This window comes from Lagopus leucura, unplaced genomic scaffold, assembly GCF_019238085.1.
Source record: "Lagopus leucura isolate 7727_CA_CO unplaced genomic scaffold, USGS_WTPT01 Super-Scaffold_100001, whole genome shotgun sequence".
In the NCBI taxonomy this organism is placed as follows: domain Eukaryota; kingdom Metazoa; phylum Chordata; class Aves; order Galliformes; family Phasianidae; genus Lagopus; species Lagopus leucura.
The window spans coordinates 25852890-25876684 of record NW_024962262.1 but is presented as its reverse complement, the minus strand read 5'-3'; the positions used below and the strand labels follow the sequence as shown (position 1 = coordinate 25876684).

The window sequence follows — 23795 nt, the reverse complement described above, 5'->3', positions numbered from 1 at the left end:
TGGCCCAGGAGTCACGTCAACCCAACGTAGCTGATCATGCAGATCTATCTATGTTCAAGCAAAGTGAAAGAAAGGAAGCTGTGTGCTGTCTGAACAGATCGTGCTACACTGGAAGCAGACTGGTTTTTGACCTACTTTATCATTTCAGTCATGTGCTCGTATTTGAGCTGCTTAAAGAAAATGGGCCTTGAATTTTTATGTTCTTTCATATCTTCATGCTCAGTGTATATTTCTATTTAGACAGCTTTTCAAGCCATTGCAGTTTTTCACTGCAGAATTCATGTTGGACTGGGTGATTCTGTGAGTCTTTTCCAACCTCAGTGACTCTATGATTCTATGTTTTAGGGAAAAGTATAAATGAAAAGCTTAAAGTCCTACGGAGAAAGGATATTTGATGCACTAAGATTTTCTTTCTGTTATCAACTCCATTTCAGTTGATGTTTCAGTTCAGTGAAGATTTCACAACTGGCACTTGAACTGGATTTCACAAATTGGAATCCAAAGCTTGCATTCAGATTTAGTCTTCTGCAGCTATCTTTACCTTCTCCAAATACCACACACTTCTCTGCCTTTTCACCATAGAACCTCACAGTGTAAATATGCTTTCTGATTAAGTCAAGAAGCCCCAACACTTCCCTCCAACTTTTTTCCTGATAAAACTTACACAGTCCATTAAAAGAAGGAAATTTACCAAGAGACTTTGGCAGACACATAACACAGCATAAGCACAGAGTACCTGCCTAATTTACTCTAAGTATCCAAACCAACACTGCACAGTTGTCCTGCATCAGTACTGCGAAGTCAGGTGATAAGCTAAATTTGTCCTGCATGCACAGCTGAGAGCAGCTACTGTGCAGCCATTACCCACATGAACCCAGGCAAACAAAGCTCAGGAATGCAGGGCTTGTTGGCTGCCATCAGCCCATGGAATTCATAGGCTTATCATCCTGAACAACAAAAAAGAGTACTGAATACAATAAAAACAAGTGCAGTTGCATTATTGTTGTGACAATCACCACCCTAGACTGACTATACCATCTGAAAAACTGGACATTTCTGCACAGGGTATGTCTTAATTAAACCAACTAGCTTGTTGAATGCATTCACAATTTATTCAAATTGTACTAGAAAAGGAATTTGGTCACAACTAAAAGAGGAGATTGTCTCAGAATGACAAAATGTTTATAAAAACAAAAGCTATTCTTTTGCAAGATAATTATTTTCCTCTTAAAGGAAAAAAAAACATAATGAAATGGCAAATAATACTAATAAATAACTAGCGCTAAGTAACTTGTGTGATTTCTCAACAGCAGTCAACATCCAATACAAGAGATGAGCTCAGATTTCAAAGAATAGAACGTTCTGCACAGCAAAAGTGAGTGTTGTGCAGGATAAGCACAGCAGAGGAATCTCATTACTGATGCATCTTATTCTGCGCTCACTCAAGCTGGGTGGGCGTGCCTTCTGCATAACCATCTGATGCGTGACCTTAGTTACATTACCAATGCCAAAATCAGTAACAAACCATCTTAAATTAACTGATATTTTTAGAGGATAAGTAGGTTTTAGCTAACGATTCTGAATGTAGTTCATGCAAATATGCATGCCAGTTTATCTGCAGAAAATTTCACTTATTCCTACCTATTACTCCTACAAAGCTTTTACTAAAATGCCAAATTGTTTAATAAGAAAAAACAAATGTGAAACATTCTAAGAATTCATAATAATATATATATAATTTTTCTACCTCCATGACTGCAAAACCTGGTTTCATGTAGTAATAGTCAAATACTAGTCTAGATTAAGAGATTTATGATCTTTCCCAACTGCAGTTTCAATCACCTCCTCAGATACTTCGGTATACAATGTTCCATTCCTGCTAAAGCTTAACAATGGTAGATTGTCTGACTGATTTAGCAAAGCAAATTAATTGCTTCCATGGAAGTTCATCTGATTTCCTTCCTTAGTAATGCTTCTTGAAGGAAGATATCATAAATTTACAGAAGTTCAAATCAGCTTTCACTGGATGTGATCTTTGCAGCTCAGGCAGGAAGATCACACAGGGCCATACCAAAACCTTGCTGAGCCATCCTCCTGTGCAAAGTTAAGTGGCTGCCTAAGGAAGAGTGAAAATAGAGCAAGCAAGATGCTTCTCTGTCAGGGACTTCCCAAACTAGATGTGGTTTCCCTGTATTTTTTTATAATATATATTTTTTTATAATTTTTTTTTTTTTTTTAATAATTCTTCAGAGATTTCTCTTCCATGAACTTCTCCACTACCCATGAAGTAAACTTTTATCTTATACAACACCATTTGACAAGGAAACCTACAACCCCCACATTTGGAGGATTGCTTTATAAGAATGAGATGCAGCAACCAGCTCAACTACTCTGCTATACCATTTCCTAGTGAGGTTTTCATATTTATTATTCATTACTTTGTCCACCTTCCCTTGGCTTAAAGAGGGATTCATCCTACCTCTTTCTGGCTAAGGAGTTCTATCATGTTTAAATCACCAGCAGGAGCTAATTCCCATTTTTGGTACAAGCATCATAAGGATGAAGATTTTTCAATGCCACTGTTTTGGCTTTTGGGGTATCTGGGGAAGTGAGAGGAACAGGCAAGTGATCAAGCTCCAAAGCTTCAAGCAGTATGACACTGGCAAACTATTGTGCTGCTGTGGCTAATCTGTAATGTGCCATTGTTTCTTCTAGTTCTAATAATTCTTAGCAATGCTTGGGTTTTATTTCTGGGTGGGGCTTTCTGTTTTATGTTTTTTTTGTTTTGTTTTGTTTTGTTTTTTTTGACTGCTATTGAACAAATACTTTCACAAAACTATTAACCCTGTTATTTCAGTCCTGAGTAGCATTATCTGTCCCATATTTCATCATTTTCTATATGAAATAAGAATTCTTCTGACTTTCCTGTTCTCAGTTAAGTAACCCAAGTTTTCCTCGTATTTTACATATATAAAGAACAATATTTCTAAAAAATTAGCAAAAGATTATTGAAAGCTTCTTACTAGAGTAGTCTATACTGATGAATTTGGACAGATTAGGATATTAGTTTGTAGAATTAATCAGTAATTCCCTAATTGCACAGATCTGTGATGGAAACTGATCACATCTTAAAGTCAAACAATATATTGTGCCTTCTGTTAGCTTAAGCATTTTTAGCTAACATTTTACCAAGCACATCTCTTATTCCCAGAAAATGATCGCAGCTGAGAACATCTCATAGACATCAACAGGTCATAGAGTTAAAAAGCATAAATTATTGCATCATAAATCTGACAAGCATATTTGAGGACTTATTCACAAGGCACAAGTGGCTGACTGTAATTTAATATCATTTGCAAAAGTAAAAGCATTTTGAACTTAGCCTCCCTTTCCCCACCCCAGTTGACTATTTTATCATATTAGGCATTGGAATCCACGTCAGTTGACGAGTATCTTTACGTACTGGGTTCAAAGGTGTGTACATGTTTACATTCATTAAATGTCTTTTCTAGAAGGGAGAGGAAAGGGGAAATACAATACATATTACTAACCTCTTTAGTCCGAGTAACATGCCACAGTGACTTCCACATTTTTCCTTCTGAGTCAGTTTCTGATACGCCCCAGCACCAAGCTGGGAGCACCAGGAGGGCACAGCCAAAAACTCAGAGGGTAGGGCTGAGTTTAGAAAACTGGCCCTACAGAAACCTATAAACCTTTCTGATTTTCAAGGAGGACAAAGTCCCAGTCTCGAGCTAGGACTAACTAGCCCCTGCAATGGCACAGTTGGGTGAGGAGCAGGGCCTGGAGGATGGTAAGAAAGGAAACATGGGTTAAGGCTGATGGTCATGATTATCCCAGCTTTCCTCAGTGCTTGTTATGCCACATATAGTGGCCACATTCAGTTCAGTGCAAAACAGGACATTAGTAAAATGGAGCAAGTCGAGTGGGGAGGCCAGTAAGATGGTTGCAGATAGAGCTTTGTAGTCCAGCTTTTTCAGCATGGAAAAATGGTGAAGAGTTTTTTAGATGTGGGTTTTGGTTTTTGGTTTGTTGTTTTGGTGGTTTTTGGTTTTTTTTTTTTTTTTTCCTTTTTAAATGTTTGTTTTGTTTTTGTTTTTTAAAGACATTAAAGATCTCTATCATTAAAAAAAAAAAAATCATGCCTTTATGTGGCTAAGCATGCTGTTATTTAGCAGTCTTCTCCCCACAAAGCACTCTCTTTTAACCATGTGACAGAACATAATTTCATTTAACTGATGTCAGTGACAGCACGGGGAAAAAAAAAAGCCTGCAGCCAGCTCAATGCGTGCTCTGTAAAGATATTTGCATTTCTTATTGAACTATAATACTCAGTAGAAAGTCTGTTAATAGCACCTTGAAGAACACTGTTTGAGTACTTGAGTTAAGCAGTAATAATGAGTTGAAATCTCTGAAAGCACTGCAACAATGATATTAATCATAATACAGGAGTAAGACTGGCTCAAAGCAGAACTTGATACTGAATAAGATCTACAGATATCAATACACTATTCAGCCTTACTTTGTCTAACCACAGAGTACAGTTAATTGACAAACTCTTGTGTTCACAAAAAGGTTTAAGTCACTTAATAATTAAGTTCACTTAATATATAAAATAAGAGCTTTTTCTTTTCATTCTAGCTTCAGCAATTTAGTAGCAAAGCGCAACTACAGACAGTAAAGTTGTGCACATTTCTGTATGATTGACATGAAGGCAATGCAAGCTTATTCTTTATAGAAGTCCATTAACTCCCAAACTCAGACACAACTGAAGTTTTCTATCTAAACAAACAAACAAGCCCACAACAAAGAAGAGCAAAAACATAGGTTTTATCTGTATCTTCCTTCAAAACTTGCTACTGCTCATCCAACTTGATTGCCTTATTTTGTAAGCTGAACTATATCCTGAGAAGCTAAGAGACTGATCTGCATGCTTGCAAATGAATACAGTGCTGAGGGAATCTTAAGAGGTTGGACGATTCTTCTCTTAGTACAAAGACCCAAAAAAAAAAAAAAAAAAAAAAGCACTGAAAAGAGCACTGAAAAGCATTGTAAAGACTTCTAGTAGTAAGTTTTTTGAGTATACAAAGCCATTTTTTCAGAGATACTTTTAAAATGTCATCTTTCAGCAAAAAGTTATTGCAACTTCCTTCAGCAAATCATTCAGTTTTGTAGCATAGATATTTAAATTCCCATGTAAGGTTAGGAATACATGCCACTAAAGCTACCTGAAATACTGTCTGCATTACTAACACACTCTAATGTAATTTTTCCAAATGCATTAAGGCAATTTTCTGTACACTTCTAGGCACAAATATAGAACCCTAGAAGTTTTTCATTCCTTCAGCAAAATCATCTCATAAAATAGATGAATGGTAATCAAACAGCATCAAGATTATGGTACCATAAAATGGTAGATTACCAATTAAATCACTCAATAGACAAAGTGAACCATCTCAGACATTTCTCTTCATGATTAGAAACTTCAGAAAAAGTTCAAAGATTACATAATGCCACACCCAACATTTTATAGCCTGGAGGTTAACCCTGGCAGGTACAGTTCAAAGTCTGGAACGCATTTGATTACCTCCAACGGTTTTACTGAAACGATTTAAAGCTAATGCAAATTAGTGACATGTGTGAGTATTGTACACTGAGCACAATAGTTGGACATGACTGATGAAATATACTCATCTTCATTGTTAACTCTGCCTAACAATTATTAAGAGTTGATACAAGATAAACATGAAATGCATGATGTTGAAGTTTTCACGAGTAATATAAATACAACAATTTTAATGCTTAAAATAGGATATGTGAATATAACTCACGTATATGAAAATGCCCACAGCAAAGAGGAAATTTCCATACTTACAGAGTCATAGGAACATTTCTAAAGTCATTCTGAATTGAGGGTGCTGCACTTTTCCATTTCAAGGGAAGTATCACTAAGAAACTTGGTTACCACAATAAAAACTTATTACAACCACATGTGCAAGAAATGCTATTTCCCTAGAAGTCAGAAAATGACTTTTAAAAACAGCATTCATTATTTTAATTAAATTTCGGTTAAAAGGCTTTCATTCCAGAAAACCCTGTCATCCATTCCCTTCCCCTCAACTTGAATTCAAAGATACTCTCTTTGTGCCTTTGGGTTGGTTGACTTTTCAGTCATTCTGGTACAATTCGGAGACCTTACACAAGTACTATCATTTTTCTTGCACTGAAGCAATTGGCTTTCATCCAGTCCACAATTTTCTATTCTACACAGAATAAAAAAGGCAGGAAAGGGTGGATCCCTTTTGTGTGTTTGGGGTAGGTATTTTTGTTTTGTTGTTTTGTTTTTAAGGCAAATTATAACTAGCTTTTTCAACTCATATTGTGTGTTTCTTAGAAAAATTAAATCAGTACAGCAGACTCAGGCTCAGAGCCACTATGTACTCTCATTATAAACCTGAAGTTCTTGGGTTTAAAAAAATTCAAGAAAGTATAGCAAGTCTACTAGAATATTAGATATGCAAGGCTCAAATATAAATTTGATACCATCAACAACAAAGCTGAACTCTGAGCAACATGACTACAAATTGAATTGCATTCTCTCTCTTTTTTTTTTTTTAATTGCTATCTTTTGGTTAGACTATCTACACCAAAATTTAAAATATGACAGTTCTTTGTGAAGCATAATATGGGATATGACTATTAAAAGAGTTTCTCATTACCTCTCAAACCTTTAGCTAAGTCAATTGTCAGACAGTTCAAACTGCTGAGTGCTACTAGCAAAGCAAGCCTAAAGAAATCCCCCAAAGGCTGAGATGTGGCACTGCTTTCACAATTGAAACTTTCCTTTATATGCATGGATGCATATAAATAGATATATCATCTTCCTCCACCCCCACTTTTCCATTCTCTTTTTAACTTGGTTGTTCAGTATTCATGATTGAATTACAAGCATTCGAAGAGTCACAGACCCTCTGTTTCTTCTTACCAAACCACCGTTTCTTTTAAATAGCACTCTATTTCTCAACTCATTTTTTCACAGTACATTCTGGTAAAAAGCTTTCATTCCTACTGCAGCATTAGGAAGAACAGAACTGATCTTCCTAAAAGACAGCCAAGATTCATATGTAGGCATCAACATGACTGCAGATGATACAGGTTAGCAAAAGAAATTCCTAAGAGTGCTGACAATAATTGCACACTCAAAAGACCGTCTTTTTAGGGCTTCCTACAGAGATTGTATTCTTAAATTATCTATTTAGCAATGGTAATGTTCATCACACATGAATAAGAATTTTACTTTGCCTTCACTGACCCTTCAGAAGAAAGTATCTTCAAAAATATCAGGAAGAAATTCTCTACTGTGAGGGTAGTGAGACACTGGAACAGATTGCCCAATGAGGGTTGTAGATGCCCCCTCCCTGGAAGCACTCAAGGCCAGTCTGGATGGGGCTTTGAGCAACCTGGTCTAGAGGGAGGTGTCCCTGTCTACAGCAGAGAGGTTGGAACTAGATGATCTTAAAGGTCCCTTCCAACCCAAGCTATTCTATGATTCTATGAAAGAGCAACACAAATGGAATCAGGAAACCCAGCACGTTTCTGAAGAACAGTCGTTGAAGAACGTGAAGTTATGAGGAATATCAATTTATTCAGAAAAATGAAAGTAAGATATGTTTTCATGTAAAAAGTTAGAGTCTATTTGATAGTGTGTGGTTATTGTCTTAAGACACCAAGAACATCAACTGGCAGATGCTACATCTGTTTTCAACCCCTTTTTGCAACTTCAGTGGTGTTTTCAGCACCCAACAATATCTGGGCATTTAGCAGTTGCATCAGAAAAGACAGGTGAGGAAACTTCACCACTTGAAAGGAAGCACTGGTGTTATCCCATAAGTCAGATGTGACTTACGGAATAAAGAAAGCAGGTACCAGAGGATGTTTTGTGTTTGGTTTAACCCAGTGCTAAGGCAGCTTACTTTATGACAGCCCGTAGGAGGAAAGGTTGGCTTAGTAAGGGGCAACACTTGTGATACGGCTTGTAGAGATTCTGTACATCTGTTTTAAAAAGTTTGTCTGTATAACTCTGTATTGCTCATTCTTTTTAAAGCTTAATCATAAGAAAACTACACAAACTTTTTTCTGCTCTGGACAAGTAGAGAAACAGAGGATACAGGTTTATAATCACATCACTTAACAGGCATTTCATTTTCAAGCTTTATTTCAAACATCTATATTCCAAACAATTTTTTTCATATCTTCAATTTATAAAGTATTACCTCTGAAGAGAGGCTGTAAGAGAGCCTGTCTCAAAAATTTAGTATCTGAAATTCATGCACACAAGGGCAAGCATTACAGTTGTTACTCCTTTCTGCATGGCTTTAGATACATAGATCTTTGTCCTAGAGAAAGCACTGCATCCATTTTTTTTTTCCCCAGGATTATTTTTTGCTTTAGGAAACTAAAATAAATAGTTGTTCATAAGGAACTATAGATCGATAGTTAAAACTATCTAGAAGTTAGAAATACCAAGGTTAAAATCAGATCTCTATTAATTCATATGGTTTATGCACTTAATTCCAATTCAGCCAGATTTCTCAGTCAAGATCTTCTGCTTGTTTTACGCATTTTTTCATAATTCAGCGTACAAGTTTGATGCTGAATAAGAAGTACACAGAGGCAAAAAGTTGAAGGCCTTACCAAATACCATATTCAGAAACACAGTACGTTCCAAGATATTTCTAGCTACCTTATCAAAATTCTTTGTTTCATGCAAAACCTACTCTAAATATAACCCCAGCCTAATAACATTAATAGAAGTCAAGTATTTTGATATTTATTGAAGAATGAAATTAAAGTAATAAAATTAACATTAGGATGCAGGAGCTTGTGGTAGTTTTAAGCAAAGCTTGCAATTTAAGATTATTGCAGTGAATTCTTTTTCCCAAAATTTGGTTTAGTGCATTTAATATTTTCATATACTATCCTACAATAGTTTGTATTTATAATTCGTATTCCATGAAACTAAGGAATTCTTTTACTCTTTTCAGATAGAGTTATTAATTTGCTTAGGAAAAAAAAGAAAGATTAATTTTAGTTCAGGTATTGGTCCTACTGTTCAGGCTGCCTCCTTTAAAACTGATCACTAGGATAGCAAATTCAATCAGAACAGAAGTTTTCTATCTGCCTAGGGAAATTCTCATTTCTTGGCTTTATTTTGCTAAGAACCCTTCTACAGCTGGGAACAACTGGGTGTGTCACTTTTAAAGAGCTGGGTAAGGAAGTGCTTAGCATTTTTAAATAGTAACTGTGCTGTCAACTGCAAGTCCCTAGGCTCATATGACATTCCTACTGTAACAGATTGAAAAAAGCATCAAAAGAAATATTAAGACAGCCCTGCATTACTAAAAAAAAAAAAATAAAGCTGCTGTGTTTTAAAATAATATTTCTAATTGGAAATGATTTTAAGAAATTTTAAAAATATACTTAGAATTTAGGATGGTCACATGCACTTATTCAAATAACTAAGATGTACATATGACTGTGAGAAATAAGTCCATCTGGATAATTTTTATTGGAAAGCATGACACATTGCTGTACTCTACTACTGAGCAATTTCAGCAACATCTGCAGATTTACAGAAATACCAGAAGATAAATCTCAGACATTAATCTATACTCTCATGTTCGTTGGCAGAAGAGACGCCATCCATACTGGTATATTTTTCCACATCACAACAACTAATCTCATCACTGATCTTGCAAAGCATAAAGCTTGCAATCCTTTGAACAGCAGCCAGTAATTTTAACCATCTCTCTTCACACAAACTTCTCAACAATAAAATTTTAAGCTGCTATTTCTTTGCAAAAAGGATAATCACATAATCACTTGGAACTCAGAGTCTCTAACATACTGGAAATGTAAGAGCATTCCTGTCCTAGAGATAAGTAGTAATTACAGAGAAGAATTTCATATTGCCCTTATACGTCACCTCAGACACCATTAAAAAAATATAAAAAGTAAAACAAAGTACAACTGAAAGTGTCAACTTCATTACCAGATAGGAATATTTTTTGTTAGCATAGCTTTGGGCAAGCCGAGGGTCTTACCTTATGCTCCTATGACTCAAAAAATACTCACTACAAACAAACAAGAGCTTGGTATCTCTTAATGGCTCGACATAATCATATATAATTGACGACACAAAGATATGGTGGTATCAGCTAGAGTGAAAAGGAGAAAGCACCTCAGAAACAGGGTATGAGGAGAAAATAAACAAAGTAGAAGGAGAAGATAACTCTTCCTGCTGGGAAGGAAGTCTAGCCAGGTGGAATACAACAAAGGCTTGATAAGGTGCCAAACAATAGGAGCCCACAATACAAGAGGCCCCAGAAGTAAGTGTTAAGAGGAAATGCTTCTGCACATAATGCATCATTAGACTGGAAGCGTTCCCACTGCAAATGTCCAGTATCAGAGTTATTATGGGGGTCAAATAGCAATGAGACAAATTCACACTGGGCAACCATGGCTCATAGAAACACAGCTTCCCAGTCAGAGCATCCACTGGCTTTACTATGACATATTAAGACAACTCTGGTGTCCTCCTTAGTGTTAAAGGAGGAATCCACTATTTCTATAGCACCCTCCTCCTTACAAACTCTTCACATACAACAGGAGCTATATATTTTCTATCTGGTAGTCCATAGTAGTAGCCTACCAGAATATTATGTACTGTTCACAGCAATCCCAGCCTCAAAAGCTAACTGTTCAAGCAACAGTTTGTCCAATCTACTTTGGGTAGATAAAATGTACACGCTAACAGTGGTGCAACCATAGAAAACTGGAATACAAACCGAGGTGTAAAAATACATGCTGCTTCAGGCATACTTGAATATTATCCTGTATAACCTATCACAGCTAATTCAAAATGAGGGCAATTAGCTTCAGGTGATGATGGCAAAAGAAATTTGCTTAGGTATGCCAGATAGCCAAAAGTGAAATGTAATCTTTTTCATATGCCTTTTCTCATATGCCGCTTTTTTTTTTTTTTTTTTTAATAAAAGTTTTTACTTCATGACAAGAGTGATTAACTTTCAATGCTGAAACCAAGGTTAACAGAGGACAACAGAAAAACCATGCATGAAACAGTATTCCTTTTCTGATGACTGGTATCCTCAAAATTTTGAAATAGCTTATTCTGCTTGAATGTCTGACATTACTTATTTCTATTACATTAAAAAATTAGATCAGAAATTTATCAGACAGCATTTCTCTCCTGACACATACAACTTTCTCTGGAAACCTTTTAAAGACTTGCTTGCCATCTGGATGATCAAATAATGTACAGTTGACTTTTCAATGGAGATTTATCTTGGTATAACTTATTTCCTTCACTTCTTGGAACAAAACTTCCCTCCTGTCCCTCTCCAAACTCCTAAATACATCAAAGCCTGTTATCATAGCTCAGTTAAGACTTTACAATGTGGTCAGATACAAAAGTTTTAAATTACTCCGTAAGTCCTTTAAACATACTGTGGAGCTGTTATATGACACAATGTGTGGAAGTCAGACTTACATTAAAACAAATTAAAGAGCATGCCTATACTGCTGCCAGCTCTCTTGAATCTAGCCCAGACTCCCTGCATTGTTTTCCATAAGAAGCAATCAAATCTGATTTTCTGAAAACACTAATTATTCTATTACCAAGCAGGTATGATGTAATATGCCAATTGCCTTATGACAAATTCACATTCCAGCCTTACTCTTTGCTCCTGGAATCAGAACTGGTAGCACTGCAAAGATCCAAAGAAACAAAACAAAACAAAACGCTCCACAGTTACAGACCCAACTAGAGTAATTTCATGGCTGACCTCACTTGGGCACTGTGGTTAACGTAGGGACAGGTTGGACGACACAGTTTGCACAACAGTTTGCTAACTCTACCTTACTGACCTCCCCTGGGTTTCAGTTTGCCATTTACACCACTGAGGACAAGCTCCTGACAGCACCCAACCAACTCATCTATACCCTTAGAGCAAACCTCAACCAAAATAACTTTAGCAAGGGTTTTTGTGGATAATGAAAGCTTGGCAGAGCTTACCAAGCCTCCAGCTTACAACATGACATATGAGCCAGCATAGAAGATACCAGCGTTATGGAGGGGTGCCAAATCCCCAACACATTAGCAAGAAATTATTTTTCAGATATGAGTCAAAGACAGGGGAAAGGAGAGAAGAAGAAAAAAAAAAAAAAAAAAAAAAAAAAAAGCATTTCCATCTTAAATGTCAAACATCAAAATGGTATGAATTTTCACTCTGTAACCAAATAAATATGGCAACACGGTACCATCCAGTCCACATATACAAGAGATTTCTCTTTTTAATTAAAACAAGTAGATGTCATTTCACCTTACTTTTTTCCTGGTATGTACAGAAGGATTACTGCCTGTTCCTCATTAATAAAGCCAATACATTAAGACATGAATCAGTTCTTAACATTTCACTCGACAGGTTTTCAGAACAGTCCACAAAAAAACCTCTTCCTGTTTGGAGACTTTACAATAAATTCATCCTTTGTACCAACACAACAAAAGAAACTAATACTGTAACAAAGCAAGAAGCCCCATTAAGACATCTTTTGGTAATCTGTTAAGTGCCTACATATGAAAGTTCCACATTAATCTCTCAGAAATAATAAAAGCAATAAACTCATATTAGGAGACACAGTAGTCCTGAAATTAGAGAATCCAGTAATTACATCTCAGAACCAAATTACTTCTATTTCACAGAAAAAAACTTCCTCCTCTGTAAAAACAAGACAATTACTCTGCACAATTCTGTCCTTGGTTTCTACTCTCACATATTTTGAGAGAAGGTGCAACACTCAGTGACATACACCTGGTTAACATTTGGAGCAGAGGAAATAGCAGTCCTTCGGGAATACCATGCCAAAGCTTCACTGCAATTCAGACAAGCATCAGAAAAAACACTTCAGCCTTTCAGATTTCACATCAATAATCTCAAAACAAAGGAAAGTGATGCTTGTTGTATCATTTAGCAGTTAATTTTACTGTAAGCTTAAAATAACCTAAGCAAATTTCATTTCATATATGAAACGCTGTAAATATTCATTAACAATTACTTTGCTTATGTGAGGTTTAATGATAATTAGTTTCTGAAATTAAATTCGTGCAAACCTTATTGACTAGTTTCAAGAACACATAAACCTTCACCACAGTATTCAGAACTGCTCTTACCAGATTAAAAGAAGAACTTTTCGTAGGCAAACATTAAAAAAAAAGTCTGAGAAACATATTCAGCTAAGCTTAGAGGGAGAGAGGGAGAAGGGAGGGGAAAAAACAAAACCACAAAACTCACTTGACTGTAACTCGATTGGACAAATCCTGAAGGTCTCCTGGATGAAAAAGTTGAGCTTCTTTCAATCCAATATTTTCACAAGCTTTCAGAAAAACATTTATATTATCCTGTGGAGAAAAGTAGAAAGCAGTTGCTGAGTTAGAAGCGCTAGGCACTAAGCAGGTTTTGCAAGATGATTAGTGCGAGCCTCTAAATGTCAAAGTCCAGCTCATGGAAATAAAAATAAAAAAAGCAAATCTGGATCATAAATACAGATCGTTTCTCGTATACACATACAGCCGGTGATCTTGGTGACTGACTGATACGTTAAAGATTACCTGGCATATAGCAGCAGCTAGCCAGTAGGCAGCAATCTCTGCTTTGATGTCAGCTCTGTTCAGCAAACAAACGCCCTCTTTCCAGCTTTGCACGACAAGCCTCACCTCTTGCCTTTAAAAATAACCCCAGCTACTGACATTCACCACCCAGAAACTCTTGGCAGGAGAGGAAGAGGAGGAACACACTGTTTCTATGATTACAGACCAATTATGGAATACTGCACCTGGAAACTGGGTTTGGTTGCTGAGCAAGCTCCTGAGAGACAGAAACCAAACTGTATTCAGCCCTGCTGCTTCCTCAGTTGTGGGGATTGCTCTCCTTGTTGGTCCTCCCCTTCCTCTTCCCCCCTCCCCCCCACCTCTCCATAACACCAATGTATAACAAAACATAGGTGTAGTAGTGTATTGCAGCACTCACCTGCTGCACCTGCTACAGATCAACAGTATGGCAAGGCTAAAGGGGGGGGGGGGGGGGGGGGGGGAGGGAACCTCATACGATTTAGTGAGAGATTATACAACTTGTGATCTCTTTCCACTTCATAAACAATAGGCAATAGGCAAGAAATTCCTTCTCGTTAACGTGGAATGCTATCAACAACAAAAGAATTTGCCCTCTTGTGCACTTCTCAGTTTGGTTGAAAGCCACAGGAAAAGGTACACAGTTACTTAGCTCATAAACTGCACACAGCCATGTTATGAGGTTTACAAAGTCAAGATACTTATATCAGAGTTTCACAGTATGAAAAAGCTACACTTCAGCAATTTAATACACTTTAATCCCCCACCTTTTTTTTTTTTTTAATTACACATAATCACTGAGCATAACTCACTAAAAAGAAGTCCACAAAAAGTAACAGCTGCTTCAAATACATCAAGAAGCAAAACAAATACTTAAAGAAAAAAAAAGTAAATCCAAGAATTCCCTCAACCTTCTGTTTTGAAGGTCCCCAGGATTCCCCTTATTTCTTATCAGTCTGCAAACATGATATTAATCAAGGAAAATATTTGAACAAGGTAGTCCTTGTGCAGGCTGCGGTTCTGTGTTACCACATCCATAAGATCTCAGCTGTCTCTCAAACCATCACTATTATGCCCCAAGGTTTGAAACACAGTGTGCTGTAGTGGGTACTGTTCTACTGGGGATTGAAGGGGAAGAGAGAAATGCCATGGCAGTGGCAATGTGGGACATGATATGGTGCTGCATGAGCAGCCAGGAACAATAAAGGACAGGTAGCCTCACCTCTCACCAGCTCCTGCAGCACCCAAAAGGCTGCTTGCACAAGCAGTCAAGCTAGAGCTTTGCGTCAGCGTACCCATAGTACAATTTTCCTTCCCATCCTCCTTGCACCTTCATGTAACACCAGCTTACAAATGGCATTTTTTATTGAAAGTGCCAGCTTAGTACCAAGACTCGAGACTTAAAGGCAGTTTCCTTTTGTATAGGAGAGGCCACAATTTACAATCCTACTGCAAGTCCCAAGGCAGTGTGCTCTGATGGGTTTACCAATTGCCAAAAGTCACAGTAATCTAGTAAATAGATCATCAACTGAACTGCAGAGAATGCCTGCGCTGTGCACATAAACAAGGAAGAAGAAAAAACTGATGCTGCCCACACCCCAAGTGTAATGAAAACATGAGCACTTGCTCATCACTGGTGTACACCAGCACTGTACAACAACAAAATTGTTGGCATATGAGAGAATTTGAGGTGTTGTAACAACTGAACTAAGACATCAAACTCCTGATAAACAACATATATGGCACCTACAATGCATGAGTTAACACCTTCAGAAACAGGTCAAAGAAAGGGGGAAATAAAAATGTGGCACAAAACTCAGCTAGGAATGGCACTCACTGACATGTAGAATGGAATAGCTTAAAATCTTCCTCTCCCCAATTCCCAAGCAAGTAGTTTGATCATGCTTGACACTGGTCTAGGTAACTCTGAGCTTTCCCTAAAGCTGGCGTCTGGTATTCACATCGAAGCAGCAAGATCATCCAGAAGGTTATAGCACAAGTTTGGATATTGACATAAGATAGTGTAGCATTAACAAATTAGCCCTTCTGGATACTGTACTTGTAAAGGTCTCTTGATCATTTCTAGTCACCACAGAAAATCACTGAAGATACAAATCCCAAAATAGCTGGCAGCCATTTTAAAGTCTTACAGAATAAAAAACCTGAAAGTGAATTTTAAATAGTACCAGAGAAATAAGCAGAAAAAAAATGACAAGCTGTCAAGCTTGCAGTAAGATTCATCATTAGAAATGTGAACGGGAACATTGTTCAGTGATTAAAGTGCTCAAATATAGTAACCATCATGCTGTTCCTTCTACCAATGTATGAAATATAACTATACTTTTGTAAGACTAATGGTTGATGCTTTTTCCATTTCAAACGCTGTACTGGAATCTTAATCTCATCATACTACACAAAAAAGAAAAAAACTCAGACCTCAAACTGAAAAAGGACAGATCTATTTCCTTGTGACTTCAAAGCACACAAGCAATGTGTTTGAGAACACATTGAGAACACATTGAGTAGTTTAACATGTGTTCCTATATGCCTTCTGCAAACAAGATGCTCTCAATCTTTGTAAGCCATGGCTGAGTGTCTGATTTTAAGAAAGATTCAAATCAGCAGAACTGCACAGAAAGACGTCGTATGTTGAGAAAAAGACAAGGAACCTAAATAATAAGCAGAGAATGTGGTTTGGTTATGCCAAGAAAATCACACTATGGTTTTGGTTGGAAGGAGTTCTAGAGTTCATTTAGCCCCAACCCCGCTGCTGTAGGCAAGGACACCTTTCACTAGATCAGATTGCTGAAAGCCTCATCCAACCTAGCCTTCACCATTTCTTGCAGGGATGGGACTTCCACAACTCTGGGCAACTTGTGTCAGTGCCTTACCACTCTTATAGTGAAGAATTTCCTCTTTATCCCTAATATAAAATCAACCTTCCTCTAGTTTAGTCGTTACTCTTTGTCTTATCACTGTAAATCCCTGAGATAATGAATCCCATCTCAACTTCCCTGTAGGCCTCCGTTAGGTACTGGAACTTCCTTAAGAAGAGCCGTCTCTTCTTAAGACTGAATAACAATCAGACTCTGTTTAGAGGAGAGGCACTCTAATCATCTTCATGGCCCTCCTCTGGACCTGCTCCAACAAGTCCATGTACTTCTCATGTTTGAAACCTAGAGCTGAATGCAGCACTCCAGATGAGGCTTCATGAGAATGAAGTAGAGGGGGACAATCATCTCCCTATCCCTGCTGGCCACACCTCTTTTGATGCAGCCTGGGATACTACTGGCTTTCTGAATTGCACACACATACTACTGCCTCACATTGGGTTTTTCCATCAGCCAACACCCCCTCAAGTCCTTATCTGCAGGACTCTGCTGAATCCGTTCTCCACGCAGCCTGTATTTGTGCTCGAGATTGCCCTGACCTATGTGCAGGACACCTTATACCTGGCCTTATTGAACTACATGAAATTCACACATACCCACCTCTCAAGTCCATTAAGGCTGATCTGGATGGCATACCTTCCCTCCAGCATGTTGACTGCACCACTCAGATTGACATCATCTGCAAACTTGCTGAGGGCACATTCAATCACGCTGCCCATGTCACTGATAACGTTGTTAAATAACATTGGTCCCAATCTTGACACCTGAGGAACATCACTCATCATGGTCTTTACCTGGACACCAAGCTTTTGGCCACAAATCATTGAATGCAACTACTCAGCCAGTTACTTATCAATGAGTGGTCCACCCTTCAAACCCATTTCTCTCCAATTTAGAGACAAGGATGTCATGCACAACAGCATCATATGATTTCCACAAGTCCAGGCCAATGCCTGCTGCTCTTCCCTTATTCACCAAGACTTGTACCCCTGTTGCAAAAGGCAATAAAATTCATCAGGCAAGATTTGCCTTCAGTAAAGTGATGTGTGCTGTTACCAGTAACTTCTGTTTTCCACATGCCTTCACACAGTTTCCAGGAGGATCTGCTCTCCGTGACCTTGTCAGACACAGAGGCGAGACTGACCAGCCTATGGTCCCTGGGCTGTATGAACTGTGAGAGAAGAAGCAATACTGTTACCTTCTAAGCCTGCAAGGGGAGTAACAGCAAAGGGAAAAGAATAACTGGCCATTCCCAAAGCCCATGATATGAGAATATACAGTCAAACAGTTTACATACACGCAGGTTTCTGACCATTAGAAGACTCTGAACTAACAGTGATAACAGTGACAAAAATCAACTAGATGTTTTCAATATAGAGTCTCATCAATGCACATCCATGAGCATCTAGAACTAGAATGAGAATGACACCATTACATTTTTTTTAAAATCATAACAAAAATAAAGCCTGAAGTGTTAACCACAAAATTCAAGTGCAGTCCGTTTTTATTGCATTTATACTATTTGTAAATTTTTCCTGGGAGGCTGAAAGGACACAGAGAGGAGAGGTTGTATGCTTTTCCCTATTCTATGTGTATGAGGAAAGAATAGAGCATTTTAGATGCTCCAAGCACAACTTCAGTTTCCCACAAGCTGTACAGACTCACTTTAAAAGCACACCGCAAAATGCTGACTAGGTATAGCTTTTACCATCCAACATTTCATTTTTGCCACAAACTTCAAAGTAAACCACACCCAAACCCTCTGTGAAGTTGTAACGTAAGAGAGGCTGAGCCTGCCAGTGGGAAGCAGGTCAAGCACTTGGCACTTAAATATTGCAGTTAGAAAGAATGACAACTGATACCACACGCTTTCAGGCATGCACCTGCCTTTCTGGTCCCCACAAGGAATCATAGAGCCTTCCCCTAGGCCTGTTGCTAAGGCATTCCCCTCTAACCAATATTTAAAATAAGACAGGGTGGCATGTCACTGCAAGGAACAGCCTTTGTCTTTCCATACCTCATCTTCACACAAACAGTATTAGTAAGACCGTGGTCTGTGCCCTCCCCTTCAAAATCCCAAGCATGGCTGCATTCCTATCTCCTGCAAAGTCAGAGATGGGAGAAGAGGAAAGAGATGGATCTTTTCCATAGTGGTACTTCCCAGTTGGTCCTTGCTTGACCTTAGCACTGCTTCTGCTCCCTAACAAAGGGCAGTGGAACTGGGCCAGAGCATGGTAGCTGCAGCAGGTGGATGTTGTTGGAAAGGTAGGACTGCCATGGTGTCCTACTGTCAATCCCATCACTGTCCTCCAGACTGCAAAGGCGGCAGTCTCTGTGTGGAAAAATGCATGAACCTGCATACTTTTTCTTTAAAAAATAATGTTAATTTGATAAAGTAATTAAAAATAAGGAGAGAATCACAAGTGACAATGGTGCTATGGCTGCTTCTCCTAAAATAGAAGAAAAAGTACCATAAACAACAGGGAAAGAAAATTATAGATGCAAAAATGTTCAAAAAAGAATTCCAGTAGACAAAACTGAAATGTGAGAGTGTAAGTAAAATATAAAAAATAATTAAAAAAAAATAATCTCTATAACATAAAAACTAGAGAGCATGAAAAGGATTTAGAGAGGTCTCCATACAAGGATGTGCAAACGTCATCTTATTTTTGACTACACACGTGCAACACGAGATCACACTAAATTCACCGTGCATATGTGAGTTCCAGTTTAATTAAAAAATAAATTCCTCATCGTGATTATCTGGGTGAGGCAGGAATATTAATTTAAACAAGTGTGTAAATACATTTACTTTCTTTAGGGTGGAGCCATGTTGTGTGGTAAGCCTGCCTTCTTCCTAGTTAACTGTTTCTCTGAAACTCTGCACTTAAACATGGTGAGATCTTGAAACCATACAAGTTATAGCACATCTTTCAATTCAGTTGGCACCTGGGAGAATAACAATTTAATTAACATTGTGTTTTTATGTTTTTTCTGGCTGCGTAAGCCAATAAGCATAGACAGTTCTCCATATAATCACCTACTCTTATGCAAAATAGCCCCCACCTCAGTTAAAGCTTTTCTTCTGCCATTTGAGTTTGTATTATTGTTGCTGCAGTTTCTAGATTTTATTTTTATCCCACCCACTGCCCTACCCCTTGCAGAATGTGAAGGAAGGGAACAGAATTTCACACTGGCACCCTGTGCTCCCAGGACCATGGAAAGGATTTGCACCAAAGTGCTATAGCATCACCCAAACTGCTACTTGGTGCCAGGATCTGTTTTTAATTCCCAGGTTCCTCCCCCCCACCACCTTCTCACTAAAAACACTCAGCACCAACAGTGCCTAGCAACAAAAGTGACATTTTAGGAAGAGAGTGATGCATTTTTTTTAGCTACCGAAGTCTGAAAAACATGTTAATAACCCACATTTAACAGGCATTTCTTAGTATCGTACTTATGAAGACATTTAGTATAATGCTGCAAGATAACCCCATGTCTTCGTGACAAAGCTTCTTGACATCTACATTCCCCCAAGAAAGGGTGCATTTCAAGACAAGAAGAGGGATCTCTTGTTTGTTTTCAAGGCACTAAGTATTTTTCATATACACAGCACTGTACTAACCACTAAAGCTAGGTCAAATCAGTTAAATACAGTATTTAGAGTGGTGTTTTGCAACAGCATCACAGAAGAGCTACACGTTGTTTATGTTCAAAGGCGGGGTAAGGGAAGAAACCTGCAAAAGGATCTTGTTTGACAAGTTGGGTGACCTGCTCTTCCTCGGAGGTACATTTCGATTATTAACACTTGTAGGTGCAAGGGGGGGGGATTAAAGGGTGAGGGGGGAGAGCCAAGAACAGTTGAATCTTATGGTCTGATCACAGACCTGGGAGCCAGGAACTGCAATTGGTACTTGGCCTTGCACGACAGACTGCTTCACATTTGTCCCATCCATAAAATGCAACTACCTATGCACTTACAGCTCTTGTTATTTCAGTAGAAGACTGCCAATGGGTTCAATCTTGAACTGGAATAATAGTTGAACTACTTTTTTCTCAACTTTTTAGTTTGAAAATGAAGAATAAAAATAATTTTTTAAGAGTTCTGCAAGCATAATTTAGCTTAGAATGACCTCAGGGCTTCTGTTCTATAAATCATCCCACCTACAGCAACATTCATGGAGCACTACATTGGCCAAAGACCAGAAATTGTGCTAATTGCTTTACCACTCCCCAGTGTGCACCCTTCACTGTTTTTCCATAGCATGTAGAATATTAAATTATGAATTATTTTATAATCCTTAACAGGCAAGTCTTCCCACAGCGTGCTCTGTGCAAGATTACAGATACAAGGTACAAACTCCTTTTGTGTGAGCTGCCCGCACCAAGTATCAACAATTTTAAATAAGATCCTTGAAGAGTAACATCCCCCTTTGCTGTGCACTTCACTCACCTACTGACATTGCAATTGGTCTCACTAGAGTTGAACCATTATGAAAATCAACTTCTGAAACAGCCTTAGATAAGAACCATTTTGATTTCAGACAAGATGGCCCATCCATCCCCAGATCCTCATTCCCAGCTGTGACATTCCCAGCCCCTAGCAATCCCCACCACTGCAGTTAATGACCAGCAGAAGACCTACCCAGTTTACCTCATTGCCTCCATCCTCTTGATGCACTGAGTGCCATGGGTTATTTTCAACAGTAGTAATGGCATTACGACACACAGCAAAAAAAAAAAAAAAAAGAATAAGAAAAAGAAAAACCTTTTTTTTTTTTTTTTTTTTTTTTTTTTTTTAAGGGGGAGTTTCATATTTCTGGTGTTCAAGGTAACTGATGTAGGAAGGGATCAATTGTCTTCACATTTGAAATCCCTTTCAGCCCTACCCCACTTCTTGATTGTGCTGCTGTATAAACTTCACTAAGGTAATCCAGCAACAATATATAACCCAAATGAACAGCAATAAGAGCAATTAACAAGTTGTAAACTACAGGTGCGTTTCAGGGATGTCACTGTTACCAAATAAGGCAAACCACAGAGAAAAGGGGCAAAAGTACAGCACTCAGACAACCTGAGCCTACAGGACTTTCAGTCAAGAGCATTCTGCGCAGCTTTCAGCTTTAACTCCACTTTGGACAACTACAAAGGGAACTGAATTCACTCACCCACAGGCATGCTGACTGTAAAGCAAGGACGGAATCAAAATGCTGTGTTATGGAATAGCATCCTTGTTTAGAAAACCCTTAGCTTTCCCACTACTTACAGACACCTGAGTGAAAGTCAGGAAAAAATCGAGTGATGTGCTTTTCACCTTGAACTGCTTATAAAAAACAACAGACTTTACACACTTAATTTTACAAGTACTCCAATGCCAAGTTACGCTACCAGACAGAGTTGCAATGACAGTAATCCACTTAAAGGTGCAACTCACCTGAAGCCTAATGACTAATAAAATAAGAACTCTTGTTCTTGAAACATTAAAAATTTTGGCAAAGCTTGCTTTTGCTTTTTGCCACCCCCACTCCTCCCACCCCCACCTCCCCATTTTCTTTAACACATTTTTGTCTGGTTTTGCTCACACAGGCTAATCATTTTATATGGATTAAATCCAGAGCTTCACTCGTCCATAGGACTTGAAACAGAAAATCTCTCAGATCCTCAATTCACATGGTCTTTGATTTTCAACTATGATTTGCTACCTGTTTCTTCTTAAACAAGAATTTGGAAGCTCCCTTTAACTTTGACTTCTTCAGCAGCCACTTACAAACATAGTTTGTTTCCTGAGAGGAGTTGCATACCACCACCTTTTTTTTTTTTTTTTTCGGAATGCTGCTGCCCTGACAGAGTTTATCCCATGGAGTAAAACAGCTCTCCCAGATTTGGAGATGATCTGCTTTGCAGCCCATCCTAACTTCTGAGCAGCATCCAGCTTCCTCCTGTCCCTCCCTGCTCTCATGCCCCACAGAAAGAAAGCTTGGCCACCTCAGTTGCAGCAGCAATTCCACACATTAGGTGTTGGCATGGTATTTATTCTTTTACATACATCACCGGAGGAGAATGATTCAGCTTGGGTACGGAGGTGTTCAGACAAGTGTTGAAAGATGTGGTATGAGGATTGCGTACCAAACAGAAAGGCAAGTAGCATAGCTATATAACTCCAGCTATACCACAAAGAACAAGTATCACTGCTGCAATTAACATCTAGTTTCTTTGGAAATTGCTGGGAATTTCAAATGCCACACATCAGTAAATATCTGACATGCCAGCAAGAAAACTGCTACAGTGTCTACCCTATGAAGATTTCACACATAAAAAAAAACCCATAACAAAATGGTCTACTGCAAGTCTCAAATCTTCACTTCCTTGGCAACGGTGGAAGAAATCAGATTTTAAATGTCACCAGTATAATTTGAGGTGTGTACCTTTTCTACATGGTTGAATTTTTTTTTTAGTTAGGAAGGAATGTTCGTAAAGGAACACAAAGAGTCACCAGGTATTTGAGGAAATAAAAATAGCATGCGACTGACAGTAAACAGAAAGTAAACAGACAATAAAGCAGAGACTTACAGCTGATTAAGTTGAAAAACAGAATTCTTTGCAGTTTATTTGATAACCGTAGTTTGTTAAATGCTGGCAAGATGGGAGAAAAAAAAAAAAAAAAAAAAAATCAAACTACTTTTTGGAGCTTTAGTTTAGAGCTGGAGAAAGGATTAAAAATTTACACATTAGAAGATGCTTTAAGCTAGTCCTATTATTTTACAGCTGTTTTACAAAAATATTTAATTAACTAGCATTCTGTGATTACCCCCCACTGCTCTGCCCTTGTAAAGCCCTATCTGGAGTACTGCATCCAGGCCCGGGACATCCAGCACATGAAAGATATGGAGTTGTTGGAGCAGATCCAGAGGAGAGTCATAAAGATGATCAGGGGGCTAGAGTACCTCTTCTGTTAAGAAAGGCTGAGGCAGCTGGGCTCTTTCAGCCTGGAGAAGAGAAGACTCTGGGGAGACCTCATTGTAGGTTTTGAGTACTTAAATGGAAGTCACAAGCATGAAGGAGACAGACTTTGTAAAATATCTGATAGCAATAAGAGAAAGGGTAGCAGTTTCAAGTTAAAAGAGGGAAGATTTAGACTAAACGTTACGGGAAAAAATCTTACTGCAGCAGTGATGTACTGG

At 38.2% G+C, this 23795-nt stretch overlaps 1 protein-coding gene across 11 annotated transcripts in view; it reads right to left on the bottom strand.

Moving 5' to 3' along the window:
* The window catches only part of LMO7 (LIM domain 7), a 128945-nt gene that overhangs the window by 57983 nt on the left and 47167 nt on the right, over positions 1-23795 (bottom strand). For 10 of the 11 annotated variants that reach the window (XM_042866395.1, XM_042866399.1, XM_042866396.1 and 7 more), the window contains exon 4: positions 13389-13495. In XM_042866395.1, the coding sequence (XP_042722329.1) occupies positions 13389-13495 (107 nt within the window). Of the gene's footprint in view, positions 1-13388; positions 13496-13705; positions 13812-23795 lie in introns of those variants that run through there. The other variant, XM_042866401.1, reaches the window with a different exon arrangement.